General features: G+C 47.4%; 1 protein-coding gene across 1 annotated transcript in view; it reads left to right on the top strand.

Moving 5' to 3' along the window:
- Positions 1-12,290, top strand: part of LOC125088614 (zinc finger protein 211-like) — a 32,007-nt gene extending 19,717 nt beyond the window's left edge. Inside the window, exons 2-4 of the mRNA XM_047709809.1 lie at positions 8,373-8,499; positions 8,688-8,731; positions 12,234-12,290. Of these exons, the coding sequence (XP_047565765.1) occupies positions 8,373-8,499; positions 8,688-8,731; positions 12,234-12,290 (228 nt within the window). The remainder of the gene's footprint in view (positions 1-8,372; positions 8,500-8,687; positions 8,732-12,233) is intronic.
- The last annotated feature ends 2,320 nt before the right edge of the window (positions 12,291-14,610 follow it).

The following is a 14,610-nucleotide window of genomic DNA, read 5'->3' as shown; positions in this document are numbered from 1 at the left end:
AAAAAATAAAAAATAAAAACTCCTGGGTGAGGCAGAACAACTTTGGAGTTGGCCTTTGTACAGTGGTCTGCCTTCTCTCCATGTGGCCTGTCTCCTGATTAAAGCTCATACACTGTTCTAGTCAGTTGTTGTCTGTTGAGTATTGGATTTGGAGCCATGCGCAACCCAACTTGGGTTTTTGTGACATAGGCACATATTTGAACAAAGAGCCCCTCACACACACAGAGCAACCCTTCCATGTGCCAAAGAAATTCTAAAAGGGATATTGTACTGCAAATAATTATTTTTCTGGGGCGCCTGGGTGGCTCAGTTAGTCTGCCTTCGGCTCAGGTCATGATCCCAGAGTCCTGGGATGGAGCCCCACATCAGGCTCCCTGCTCCGCGGGGTCTGCTGCTCCCTCTCCCTCTCCTGCCCTTGTGTTTCCTCTCTTGCTTTCTCTCTCTCTCTCTGTGTCAAATAAATAAAATAAAATCTTTTTAAAAAATAGTTTTTCTGCATCACATTGAGTTGGGTGAGATGTTGGAGTGAGGGTCTCCTTAGTGGCTCAGTCAGTTAAGGGTTTGCCTTTGGGTCAGGACCCTGGGATGGAGCCCCACATCCATCTCCTGCTCAGTGGGGAGCCTGCTTCTCCCTCTGTCTACCGCTCCCCTTGCTTGTGCTCTCTCTTTGTGTCAAATAAATAAAATCTCAAAAAAAAAAGAAAGAAATGTTGGGTTGAGGGATCAAGTGGTCAAGAAAGAATTCTTGAGATGTCTTCTGAAAGACAGAGGTGGTTTATTAACGCACAGAACAGGACCTGTGGTCAGAAAGAGTTGCACTCAGGGACGCCTGGGTGGCTCAGTTGGTTAAGCAGCTGCCTTCGGCTCAGGTCGTGATCCCAGCGTCCTGGGTTTGAGTCCCACATCGGGCTCCTTGCTTGGCAGCGAGCCTGCTTCTCCCTCTGCCTCTGCCTGCCACTCTGTCTGCCTGTGCTCACTCTCGCTTCTCTATGACAAATAAATAAATAAAATATTTAAAAAAAAGAAAGAAAGAAAGAGTTGCACTGGGATTATGAGGGGTAACTCATATATTTTTAAGTTTGGGGATAGCATTAGTCTCTTAGAATCTTGTTAGCAAGGTTTCCAGGACCTTGAGGGATAGCTGTTGTGAGGATATCATTTAGTACTGTCTACTAAAACCTTAGTCATGAGACCCTTCAGATGGGTATCTGTGGGCTATTTGTTTAGAGAATGATTGCTAATCATTGTGGGGGGGGTGCTGGGTAGAACTAAAGGAAGTTTCCAAAGAGATTTCCATATGTTAAAGAAGACTTACAGGATCCTGGAGTTCTGGCTAAGGTCAAGCTAAGGTGTCTTTTTCCTTTAGGAAAGTACTACCCTGAGGGAGTTGAGTTCCTAGAATAAGGTCGTCCTGCCTTTCCCAAGTACTTGTCAGTGGGGTGGAAGTTGTAAGGAACTTTGTTGCTCTTCTCCTTCATTCTCCACAGCAGAGTGATTAGTGGCTTTTCATTTTCTGTGTCCACAGAGGAGTAGTAATCTGTTAAAAACAACAGAAAACCGACATTCTAGGCATCCCATTTTTAATGAAGGAAATGAATGTGTTCTGAGGAATTTTGCCGCTGAGGTTACGAGCTCCTGCTGCTGTAGAGCAGGTAAGTGTGAGTGGAGGAGTATTAGGTGCCCGTCCCCAGGATGCAGAGGAAGGAGATGCAGTGCTGTGTGTCTGTCTCAGCCAGAGTCTTCTTGAAACACTCACTCTGCGGCCACCCCTAGAGTCCCTGAGTCAGTAGGTTGTCTCGTGCAGTGAGAATGGGCATTTCTAATGAGCTGGGGTGCAGCTGATGGAGAGGGCAGTGCAGAGATGAAGCCTTGACAAGAGGTTTTTTTGGCGGGGGCGGGGAAGGCCGGGTGGCCTCCCTCCAGACTCCAGTAGAGGGCAGCTGGGGACCTACAGGCTGTGATGAGCGGAAGAGCCCAGGCTGCTAATGCACACCTGCAGAGGGTCCCTGTACTGAGCCAAGCAGACTGAAGCCTTAAAGGACTGGAGTGCCAGGGTCTCCACTGGGGAAGACTCCACAGGAAGCCACCCTCCACCTCCCTTTCCAGCTTCCTATTGAAATCAACAAGCAGGACATTAGACGCAGGTGACTCTGATGCCCTACCCCCTACACAGGCAAACTGAAACCTAACCTCCAGCGAATTCTTTTAAATGTCTCAAGGGTAGGAAATGGAACCAAGATCACAAACAGTGATTCACCCAATCACAAACAGATACCTAGGCTTTCCCAAATAAGGCAGTTCAATCATATAACTTGTTCACTTTACTTCCTTTTTTTTTTTTTTTTTTTTTTTTTTTTTTTTTTTTGTCGACAAATCTTTCCCCCTAATTTGGTTTAGTGCTGCCTGACTGGATATGTGTTTGCTGAAATAAGCTCTTTGAAATTTGAAGGAAGCTCACTTTGTCTTTAACAGAACTAATGCAAATTAAGACTGTCGGGAGCCATTCTTGCTTAGTGGTGCTTTTACCAAGTGGAGCTTCTTACTGCCTATTCCATCCAATCCCCTTTTCACAACTTCACCTCTCCTTGTTCCATTGCTCCTGCTACAACCTACCATGCAGTTTAACTCAGTATTTCTGCTTTTGTTTTCTGTGTTTTCCTTAAACATAATAAATGCCACAGGAACACAGGACTGCTTGTCTTTTTTTTTTTTTTTAAGATTTTATTTATTTGTCAGAGAGAGACAACATGAACAAGTAGGAAAAGAGGCAGAGGGAGAGGGAGAAGCAGGCTCCTCGCTGAGCAGGGAGCCCAATGTGGGGCTCGATCCCAGGACCCTGGGATCATGACCTGAGCCGAAGGCAGACACTTCACCAACTGAGACACTCAGGCATCCCTAGGACTGCTTGTCTTGTGCCTGCATTTCTCCCATGCATCTACCCAAGTTCCTGAAAACCCCAATGCATCTTTGTTAGAACAGTAAATAAAGATGACATTTTCAATTTCCCTGTCATTTTAACTCTTTAGGTACCCTAAATGTCCTCTTTTAAGTCTCTCTAAAGTAGTGTGGAAACCATAAGAGACAACTCATTGAAAATGGATTAAGGAACCACAGGGTACACACTGGTAGGACATGCAAAATCAGCAGTAGGAAGGAAGGTAATTTTTATCTTGACAAATGAGGATACATTCCTGGGAGGATTTTAATCTCCTGCTTTTAACAAAAGAAAGGTTGATACCTCCTTGCAGAAGCAAGGACACACTAACCTTGGTATGCAGACAATGAAACACTGTCAAAACTCAATCTCCGGTTTTTCAAGGACATTTTATTCAAAGTTATCCTCCTCAATCTTCTAAGACCTAATAAAAGCTGACTTTCCTCTTGTCTCTTTGTATTGTTCCTGGTTTGCTATAGTGTGCTTATCCTGAGTTGGAATTCCACTGTTATTCTAGAATTAACTCAGTTTGCTTGTAAAAAACAACAACAACAAAACAAAACAAAATAGGATCTTTATTTTTTGGGTTGACAGTAGCATAGTTCAGTGTTTTCAGGAATGAAAAAAATCACGTTTTGGAGATAAAAGCCTCACTATGTGAGGCACATTGGTCTAGAATGGTGAATGCTCTGTTTGATTCTATCTTTTCTCAGATTTGCTAAGCCTTCTCCTAAAAGGTCTGTGAACTGGTAACTGTTTTTTAGCCTTTAGTGATGTGTAGGGAGATGGAATGTGGGTTTCCCCATATCTATTTCTGCCACTGTCTTTAAACATCTAAATATGTATTTCACAATTTTTTTCAGAAGTAATTTCAGCTCCTCCAGCAACGGTACTGCCAGTGCCTGAAGAAAGAAGAGTTACTTCCCAGCAAGAAGATGAGAGCAGTGGACTCAGATTCTCCCTTCACACACATGCTCCAACTGAAAATGGTGAAGTGTCGTGGTACCAAACACTTTGTACCAAACACTTTTGGTACCAAAACTAGCATCAGTTGAGTAATTACCTCTGTGTTTGAGGTAATGTCAGACTCTTAAAAGGAAATGAATATACCTGAGAATACGGAGTAAGAAATACATGGATAAAAATGTTTCTCAACAGATGCAACACAGTCACTATACAAGCAAGAGAGGTTGAGTGTGGAACCAGAAATGTGCCTCATCATCATTATCCCCATAATTCTGGGTGGCTCACCATCCCTCCTCCTCCTTTAATGTCACCAAGATGTTTAAGGTGTGAAAAAGGAAACCAGGGGTCCCAAATAGTGTCACTTAGCTAGGCCATGTCACCAAACCAGGGCATAATACCTGAGCTCATTGCACTTTCAACCTCCTCCAGAAATTCAGATTCCACTGCTCAGTCAGGAATTTTCTACTCAGCACCAAAAAGGTAATCTGCCACATTGATGGGCCCTCTCTGTCACCCGAAAGTTGAGGCATTCCCCTAATAAGACTCTGTCTCCACAGTAAGGTGACCTCACCTGAACTAATCCTTTTTTCTGTTTGTGGTAGTCTTGTCCTACCTTTAGAAAACTTTCCCTTTCTGTAGCGCTTAGGAGCTGCCCCCTCCTTGCTAGATGGGATGCTGCCCAATCCACAAATCACTGAACAAAGCCAACAGACCTTTACAGTGTGATGGCTTGAATATCTGGTTGTTTAACCGGAACTAATCTACAGTTCCCAGCCAATCCTACTGAAACATAGGAAACTGACTCTAATGCTTCAGGATGCAAACACTGTAGGAGCAGGAACATCTTTGTAGCTATGTAAGGTCTCTTTATTTCTGAATTGTCATACAGAAAGGATAGATTATCTCAGTAAAAGGATTAGGAGCATGTAAAATAGCACTTTTCTACTTTGTAAACTGAGAGTCACTGGAGTCTGAAATGAGGGCTCTTCTTGGCCTTTAAAGTCGCAAGGGCGGTTCCTCTGAGTGGGAGCAGCTCTTTACTCCAGCCCTCAAGATGCCACGTAAACAAAGCACACACATTCCAGGGTTCAAGGTCGCCTGAGGGAGACCGCCAGAACTTTAGGACCCACACCACCCAGAAGAAGCTCCGCCCACGGGGACAGACCGAGGAGCCAATGAGGGAACAGGACAAGGCAATTCTACGGATGCGCATCCGCTGGGGGGCGGAACTTCAGGCCTCAAGACCTGTAGGTGTTTTTGCCGCCTGTTGGACCTGTTTATTCGTAGGCTGCTGTGGAGGGTCGCGTGTGTGTGTGACTGATCTGAAAGGCTGAGGGAGGCGCCGTCCTCGACGCACACAGTTGAGCCCGAGTGTCCGCTCCCCTCCGGTCCGATGGCGGCGGCCGCGCCCAGGGACTCGGCTGAGGTAAACGCTCGTCCCCCGGTCCCTCCCCGCCGGCCCCCACCCAGACCCCGAAGGCCCGAGCGCGGGGCGCCTGCTCGCGGCCCTGCGGCCCAGGCCCCGGTGTCCGGGACAGGGACAGGGAGGCGCCGGTGGGCGGGGGCCCGTGTGAGAGCGCCGGCCGGCTGCGTGCGGGCGGGGGCTGCAGGGGGCCCGCGCCACCAACGGGGGACGGCGCGGCTGCATTGGTTCTGTCCGGAGCAGGGTGCGGCGCGGCGGGTGAGGCCGGCACGGTCGCTGCCTGCCGAGGCCGTGTCCGCTGGCGGTGAGGGGAGGTGGTCTAACCCGGGTGTCAGGGGGCTTTCTCGGGCCGCGGAGAAGCGCCGCGGCCGGGTGTGAGCGCGCAGGCAGGGCGCGCAGCAGGAGGCAATTGCAAAGTGGATGATAGTGATTTTCTTAAAGATATTTATTTGACATAAAACACGCGCATGTTGAGGGCTCGGAGGAGAGGGGGAGAGAGAATCCCTGCTGCCCCAACATCCTCTGATCCTGACCTGAGCCAAAGTCAGGAGTGAGGCCCTCAAGGGACAGCGTCACCGAGACCCTTCAGTGTTATTGTTGATGGAGTAGAATGACCACCGTGGATGTTGGAGAATTGGTTGAATTGTGGTCCTTACAAAAAAAAAAAAAAAAAAAAGATGTTATTTACTTATTTGATCAGAAGTAGGAAGAGAGGCAGACAGAAAGAGGGGGAAGTAGGCTCCCTGCCGCCGCGGTACTCCATCCCAGGACCTGAGATCATGAACTGAGCCTCCCAGGCTACCCAAATTACGATACTTTTTTAAGAAGAGCCAAACCAAATTGTGGGTGTTGCGGGTGACAGACAAGAGAAAGGGAGGGGTCTGGGAAAACTCCAGTGAACCGTAAAAATGAAACAAAAACTGGCAGTTATTTTACCCACCAAAATGGTGGGTAAAGGAAAGAAATTGCAGTTCAGAACAAACAAGCTTCGGCAAAACAGTAGGACAGTCAGGAGTATAAAGGAGAGGTAGGATTTTTTTAAGGGGAAAAGGGCAGAGTTTTGAAGGCTGTTATGAACACCCAGTGTATTGGAGTAAACTGGGAGTCCCAAGAACAGTGGCTTGGCATTGGCTGAACTGTTGGGTGGGGTTATGGAAAGCCTGTCTTTTTTGGGGCTCAGGGGTAGTGAAGTACTCTGGCAGTATAGGGTCGAGTCTGTCCCTCCTGCGACTGCAGTTCATCACGGTAGTAGTGTCTGAGGGTCTCCCAGTTGCAGCCTCTGACGCCATGTTGGTGAGTTTTCCCATTATTAATTTTCACCTGGCTAGGGTAGCCAAAGGGATGGAGGCTGCCATCATCCGGATGGAAGTTACCAGTGAGTTGATTGTCCTTGGGGATACCTAAGTTGTTTTCTTTTTCTTTTTTTTTTTTTTTTAAAGATTTTATTTATTTATTTATTTGACAGAGAGAGATCACAAGCAGGCAGAGAGGCAGGCAGAGAGAGAGGAGGAAGCAGGCTCCCTGCTGAGCAGAGAGCCCGACGCGGGGCTCGATCCCAGGACCCCGAGATCACGACCTGAGCCGAAGGCAGCGGCTTAACCCACTGAGCCACTCAGGCGCCCCCTAAGTTGTTTTCATATTGTTTACAATCTCTGATATTTCAGAGAAGTGTGAGTGATGGCAAAAGGTGGGCAGCTGGATGGGAAATCTTGGGAAACAGGGGCGAGAAAGACCATTCAGGATGGACAGTTGGAAGAATGATAGGTATTGTGTAGGGTGGAGATTTGGATCACGTTTAGGGAGGGAATGCAGAGTACCCAGGCAATGCTATCTGTAGGTCTCAGGGTCCTGGTAAACTGTGCTTCAGAGTGTTTCTCTTCTTCAGCTCCTGGTTGGGTTTGCTGGGCATGGCCAACACAGGTGGTGAAGGAGAAAGAATGATGTGGCAGATACATGGGCAAGCCTTCCATGGAATGATCGAACAAGAGATACAGCTAGGACACCTAGGAGTTTGTTTGTTTGTTTTCCCCAGTAGTCTCCATGCCCGATATAGAGTCTAACATGGGGGCTGAACTCACGACCCTGATCAAGACCTCAGCTAAGAGCAGAAACCAGCCCTTAACCCATGGAGACATACAGCACCTCTTGTACAGGAGCATTTGATAGTCTGGGGATGTTCTTTATTCAGTGTTGTGGGTCTTCAACAACAATTTGGGATGTTTTCATGGTCCTTGAGGTGTTTCAAAGACTTGGTGTTAGAAAAGGTTTGGGGCAAATGTGGTCATTTGTGATGCACTGTGCTGGGCAGGGAGATTACAGAGAGACCACTGGAGACTTCACAAAGGTTCAGTGGAAAGTGGTACCTTCAGATTGTCGAGGGCCAGCATGGGCAGCAGAGAAGTAGAAGACGGTGTAGGAGCATCCTAGGTTGACAGTGATTGTGAGTGTCGTACTGCAGGGAGGATTAGAGGCAGGTGAGGAGGCTTCTCAGCAGCATTTGAGGCTTTCCCTCAGTTGGGATCCATAGGAGTACTGGGGTGGTAGCGAAACCTGTTTGAGTTTGTCACACATCCGTTGGTTGTCAAGTGACAAGGACAAGTGTGAGTCAAGGGAGAATCCTTTGGAAGGTGTGGGCTTTCATGTGTGGGGTCTGAAGACATGAGAGGTACAGTTTACAGAATCATGTAGACCTGGAGAGGAAGTGTGAGCTAAGGGCCTCAGGGCCCTGGTATTGAAGACTTCCTGGCAGAGCAGGGCTTGTAATTGGCTGACTTGAGGGCATGACCTGGGAGACTCCATGGGAATATCCTGGCAGGGGGATGGGACTTGCAGGCCACATTGCTTCCATGTGTTCCCTGCGTGTTATTGCTGAGCACTGAACAGTGATTGGTGGGAAGGTGAGAGGAGAGCAGCATTAGAGGCACCAAGACCTGGTATTATCTGAGGAGGGGAGCTGGGCTGGGAGGGGAGACTGGGGTGGGTGTGTGGGTTGGCTGGTGGGTTCTCAGAGAGAGAATGCTTAGGTTCCATGTTTTCCTTTCATGGTAGTGTGGTGTGACCTTTGAGGACGTGGCCGTGTACTTCTCCTGGAAGGAGTGGAGGCTTCTTGATGAGGCTCAGAGACGGCTGTACCACCATGTGATGCTGGAGAACTTTGCACTTGTATCGTCACTAGGTAAGGCCCTCAGCAGCCTTGACCTGCCCTGGACTCTGTATCCTGTGGACTCCAATCCTCCATTCTCCAGGGGAGGGTTTGTCCTTCTTTGGTGTGGACTGTGTTCACTGCGTACTTCCCCAGCTTTCTGGGCAGTTGCTTTTGTTGCTGGCCCTGAGTTGTTGGTGTGCTCTTCTGTGTGCCCACAGCCCCAGTACCTGCTGCGCTGAGCCCTGATCGGCTAAGATCGCAGGTCGGTGGTCCTGCATTGAGGCTGATGGAATGCACCTTGTTTGCCCTCCCCCTGGCTGGGTCTCTGTGTTCAGGTCGGTGCCATTTCTGTGGCCTGGGTATTGAACCCTTCCTTGGGGTGACATTTCCTCTTGCCTGCCTGTGCCTGAAATTAGAGGCATGGACATGTTTAGTGATTATGTGAACCACGGGCTACTTCTCCAGACTGCCCTGTATGGTTCTTTTTGTGGTGTTTACATTGCTTTTTTACCTGTCACCCTCCATTCATTCTTGTGACTTATGATTGACAAATAAAATTGTATTATTGAAATTATATTACATAATGATTTGATATACATTACGGATTTTTCAGATTTATTTATTTATTTATTTGAGAGAGAGACAGAGTGTGTGTGTGTGAGAGAGAGAGAGAGACAGAGAGAGAGAGATAGAGAGGGAGACAGAGAGAAGAGAGAGAGCCAGGAGAGGGGCAGAGAGAGAAACACGTGGTGACTGTGCTGAGCAGGGATCCTGAGGCAGGCCTTGATCTCTAGACCCAGACATCGAGGTGCCCTTACATTATGAAATTACTAACAAAATGAACCTGATCAGTACAGGATCACTTGACACAATTACATTTTCTGTTGTTGGTGGTTCTAAAGCTTAATATCTCCTCGAATAGCAAATTTCAAGTGTTCCGTAGAATATTGGCAACTGTAGTCAATGTGCTGTATGATAGAGCCTCAGAAGTTATCTTGTGAATGTTAGTCGTATCCTTACCAACATCTCCCCATTTCCCTCAGGCTTTAGCTTGTGGCATTCTACTTTCTGTTTCTTTGAGTTTGACTTTTTTCTTTTCTTAATAAATATCCACATAGGGGCGCCTGGGTGGCTCAGTGGGCTAAAGGCTCTGCCTTCAGCTCAGGTCATGAATCCGGGGTCCTGGGGCTGAGCTCGACATCGGGCTCATTGCTTGGAGGGAAGCCTGCATCCTCCTCTCTCTCTCTCTGCCTGCCTCTCTGCCTACTTGTGATCTCTGTCTGTCAAATAAATAAATAAATAATCTTAAAAAAAAAATAAATATCCACATAAGTGGGTTTGTACCCTGTATCCACATACAGGGTTTGTGTTTTGCTGTGTGGCTTATTTGACTTAGTGTGGTGTTTTTCAGATTCATCTGTTTGTGGCAAGTGGCAGGGTTGCCTGCAGTTTTATGGCTGACTATTCCTGCACATGGGTGTACTAAGTGTTTTTTGTCACGTTATTTATTTCTCTATCTAGAAACAATTTATTTTTTTATTCTTTTTTTTTAAAGATAGACTCCATGCCCACTGTGGGGCTTAAACTCACCACCTGAGATCAAGAGTTGTGTACTCTATGGACTGAGTTGGGAGGTTGCCCCCGATTTGTCAGTATAAACACTGACACACAGTAATGTTTCCATACGTTGGCTTTGTGCATAGTACTGCAGTGGATGTTCCTGTTCGGGGAGGTTGTGGAGATACAGATTCTGTGTCCTTGGAATACATACCTAGAAATGGCAGTGGTCGACTGTGTGGTAGTTGTATTTTCAGTTTTTGTTGGGTGTCCCTAGTATTTTCCATACAGACTTCCCTGTACACATTCCCAGCAGCGGTATTCCAGTGTTGCTTTTTCTGCACATCCTGACCAGGGTGTTACCTCTTGTCTTTTTTGGTAATAGCCATTGTAACAGGTAGGAGGTGATATCTTGTGGTTTTGGTTTTCGTTTCCCTGATGATTGGTGATTGTGAGCACGTGTTAGTCACTTGTACATCCTTTTCCCTCTCTGGTGTGTTTCATTGGCTCTGGTGCCCCTGAAAAGTTGCACTTTTCAATTTGGTGTAGTGGTATTTGTGAGTGCTTGCTTTTGTTGTGTGTGCTTCAGATGTCCTACTCAAAAAAGCATTGTCAGGAATAAGGTTACGGGGGCTTTTCCCTATGTTTTTTTCCTGTGAATTTTAGGGTTTGAGATCCTATGTGTAGGTCCTTAATCAATTTGAAGTTCATTTCCTTGAGTGCTGCAAGCAGGAGACCCAGGATCCTTGTGTTTTCATTTGGACAGTCAGATATCACAGTAGTATGAAAGAGGTTATTGTTCCCCAGGGTTGATTCTTGGCCTCATTGTCAAAGATTAGTCATCTGTAGACGTGTTGCTTTACTTCTGGGCTCTTCATTCCGTTCCACTGGTCTGTTTGGATGCCCGTGCCCTAGTGTTGTGAAAACAATGGCTTTGTAGTATAGTTTGAAACCACAAGTGTGCTGCCTTCAGCTTGATCTTCTTTCTCAAATTGCTTTGGCTTCAGACATGGGTTAACTCGCTGGCCAGTGTTCCGGTGTCCCCTGTGGAGCAGGAAGCTGGAGGCTGTGTCGATCAGGGGCCGCAGTCGCACCCACCCCGGGGCGGATGGAGCCAGCCCTGGCCTCATTTCTCACGCATCACACATATCTGTGCTAATACAGTCTCCAGCCGTCTTTCTGTGTGCTTGTGCACCCTTTGATGGTCTCCTGTGTTCTAGTCAGTGTTAATGGGCTCTTGGGCACTTCAGGCTAAGGCCACTCATAGACAGCTGTTGAACTGATTTTTTTGTTGAGGCGAGGGATGATTTCTGCTTTCCCGCCATCCTGCTGCCATCCTGCCGCCATCAGTCACATAGGATGTTTTTCTCTGTTGTGTCCTGAGTAGCTCTGGGACAGTGCTGGCGGTCCCCTTGGCCCGTTTTCCTACAGTATTGGTATGCTTCTGGTACCCTTTGGTTGCTCAGGAAGGCTTCCAGGGAAGAGTCCGTTGTGTGTCATAGCATGGACATGCTCCAGGCATGACCAGGTGGGCTCATAGGGAACCTGGTTCTGGTGGATGGCAGCTGGGAAAGGTGTGATACCAGCACTGTGTTCAGATCATACTGAGTTTCTTCAGTTTCTTCAACCTGACCACGGGCTCTCCGCAGATGGCCACACCCCATTTCTGTCTTTCCTTCCTTACTGTTGACAGTTTGTGGACTTCTGAATTCTACCCTGTGGTACTTCCATGATGTCCAGTATAGGGGTAATTAATGCTTCTCGGGCCTCCACATGCCACCCGTATCTCTCACTGCTATTTCCGTGTGGTTCAGCATTCACCCCTGAAAGTTTTACCATGACATATTCACATGCCCTCAACTGTCCTTGACCACAAGTAAATGTCTTGGGGTGGGATATTCCTGTAGCCTCTACTCAGCCAAATCTCAGTAGCAGAAATGGACCTACACAAACCTTTGGGCAAAGAATAAGCTGTAGGCTCTGGCTGTCTTCCTTGTGTCGTACCCTAGTTTTCTGTCCTTCTAGTGTGCTCTCCCTAGTACTCTGACTGGTTGTGCCCAGTCGTGCACAGCGACCTCTCTTTCAAATGAATTCTGTCTCCTTTGTCTGGAAAAGCATGCTGTACTTAGGTGAGTCGGGTGCGTGTGTGATGGGTTCACCCCGCGCTACAGCCAGCACGTGTTTCACCAACACTTCTCTGCCTTCAGGTTGCTGCTGTGGAGCAGAGGATGAGGAGGCCCCCTTTGCACAGAGCGCTTCTGTAGGCGTGTCCCAGACCGGGACGCCCAGGGCCGCTCTGTCTTCCCGGAAGACCCACCCCTGTGAGATGTGTGGTCCCGTCTTGAGAGACATTTTCCACTTGGCTGAGCTCCAGGGGAAAGAAAACGGCCAGAAACGGTTGAGGTGTGGGGCCTGCGGGAAACGATTTTCTTTCAGTGTGAAGTTGGAGCAGCAGCAGCAGCAGGAGCAGCCCGCGGGAGCAAAACCATTCAGAAGCCGTGTGGACAGGGCCTCTGCTGTCAAGAGCTGGGGATCCGGTGGTTCGGGAAAGCCCTTTACCTGTGGAGAGATGCAGAACGACTTGCTGTCTGGCTCGGGGCATCTGGGGCAAGAGGCCACTCGTACTGGGGAGAAACCACACAGAATCCCCCAGTGTAGGACAACATTACGACGCGGAAGCAGTCATGGCACTTGGGGCGGATGCAAGAACGCCTTTGGTCCCAAACACACGGATACTCGGGACCAGGGTGTCCACCTTGGTAGAGAGTCCTCTGTGTGCAGTGAATGTGGGAAAACATTCAGGTACAAATCCTTATTTGCCATACACCAGAGATACCATACTGGAGCACGACATCATGAGTTTGGTCCATGTGGAAAGTCCCTTGGGCAACGACCAACCCTGAATGAACATGGGAAGACTCAGGGTGGGTCCAGGCAGTACACGTGCAGCAAATGTGGGAAATCCTTAGGTGGCAGATGTGTCCCCCTTCATGTCCAGAAATTGCCCAGTGGAGGGAAAAATTATGTTTGTAGCGGGTGTGTGAAATCTGTGAGCGGTAGCTCAGTGTCGATTACTCATAGGGGTCAGTCTGGAGATAGGTTTTATAAGTGTCATGTCTGTACAAAATCTTTTCCGTCTATGTCTGCCCTATGTTATCATCAGCGATCTCACACAGGGAAAAGACAGTATGAGTGCAGTGATTGTGGAAAATCTGTTACCAGTACTTCATCTCTCCGTTCTCACCAGAGAATTCACACTGGAGAAAGGCCTTATAAATGCAATGAATGTGGGAAATGTTTTGTTCATATTACTTCCCTCCGTTATCACCACAGAGTTCACAGTGGAGAAAGGCCTTACGAGTGTATCAAATGTGGCAAATCTTTTATGAGTCGTAGTGGCCTCCGTCATCACCATAGTGTTCACACTGGAGAAAAGCCCTATATGTGCCATCAATGTGGCAAATCTTTTACAAGTAATTCTCAACTCTCTTGTCATCAGTGGGTTCACACTGGAGAAAAGCCTTATATGTGCCGTCAATGTGGCAAATCTTTTACAAGTAATTCTCAAGTCTCTCTTCACCAGTGGGTTCACACTGGAGAAAAGCCTTATAAGTGCAGTGAGTGTGGGAAATCATTTGCTAGGAATTCTGCCCTCTGTCGTCATCAGAGAGTTCACACTGGAGAAAGGCCTTATGAGTGCATTGAATGTGGGCAATACTTTCGTCGAAAAAGTTCTGTCCATTATCACATCAAGCTTAATCCAGGTGAACAAACTTATAAGTGTTATTTATGTGGGAAATCTTTTACTGCTAAATGTTCCTTCAATTTTCACCAGCAAACTCATGCTGGACAGAAACCTTATCAGTGTATTGAATGTGGGAAATGTTGTACTACTCTTTTTGGCTTTCGTAATCACTGCAGACGTCACACTGGAGAAAGGCCTTATGAATGCCGTGAATGTGGGAAATCATTTATCTCTAATTCTGCTCTCCATTATCACCAGAAAATTCACACTGGGGAAAGGCGTTATGAGTGTAGCGAATGTGGCAAATGTTTTATGAGTTTTAGTGCCCTCCGTCGTCACCAGAGAACTCACTCTGGAGAAAAGCCTTACAAGTGCCATGAATGTGGGAAATCCTTTACTGCAAATTCTACGCTCCGAACTCACCAGATACTTCACACTGGACAGAAACCTTACAAGTGCAGTGAATGTGAGAAATCTTTCATCACTAGTAAACAGCTCCAGGATCACCAGATAGTTCACAGTGGAGAGAGACCTTATAAATGCCCTGACTGTAGCAAATCGTATGTCAAAAAAAGTACCCTCAGTAAACACAAAATGCGTCACACAGGTGAACGGCCTTATGAGTGTAATGAATGTGGGAAATCCTTTTTTACTAGATCTGCCCTCCATTCCCACCTAACACTTCACACTGGAGAAAAGCCTTATAAGTGCAATGAATGTGGGAAGTCTTTCCGTACTGTTTTTTCCCTCCGTTCTCATAACAGAGTTCACACTGGAGAAAGGCCTTACATGTGTAATGAATGTGGGAAATCATTTGCTGATAATTCTGCCCTCCACCG

The sequence above is a fragment of the Lutra lutra genome, chromosome 17 (assembly GCF_902655055.1).
Source record: "Lutra lutra chromosome 17, mLutLut1.2, whole genome shotgun sequence".
In the NCBI taxonomy this organism is placed as follows: Eukaryota; Metazoa; Chordata; class Mammalia; order Carnivora; family Mustelidae; genus Lutra; species Lutra lutra.
Note: the sequence above shows the minus strand (reverse complement) of the source record. Positions and strands in the feature narration are given on the sequence as shown.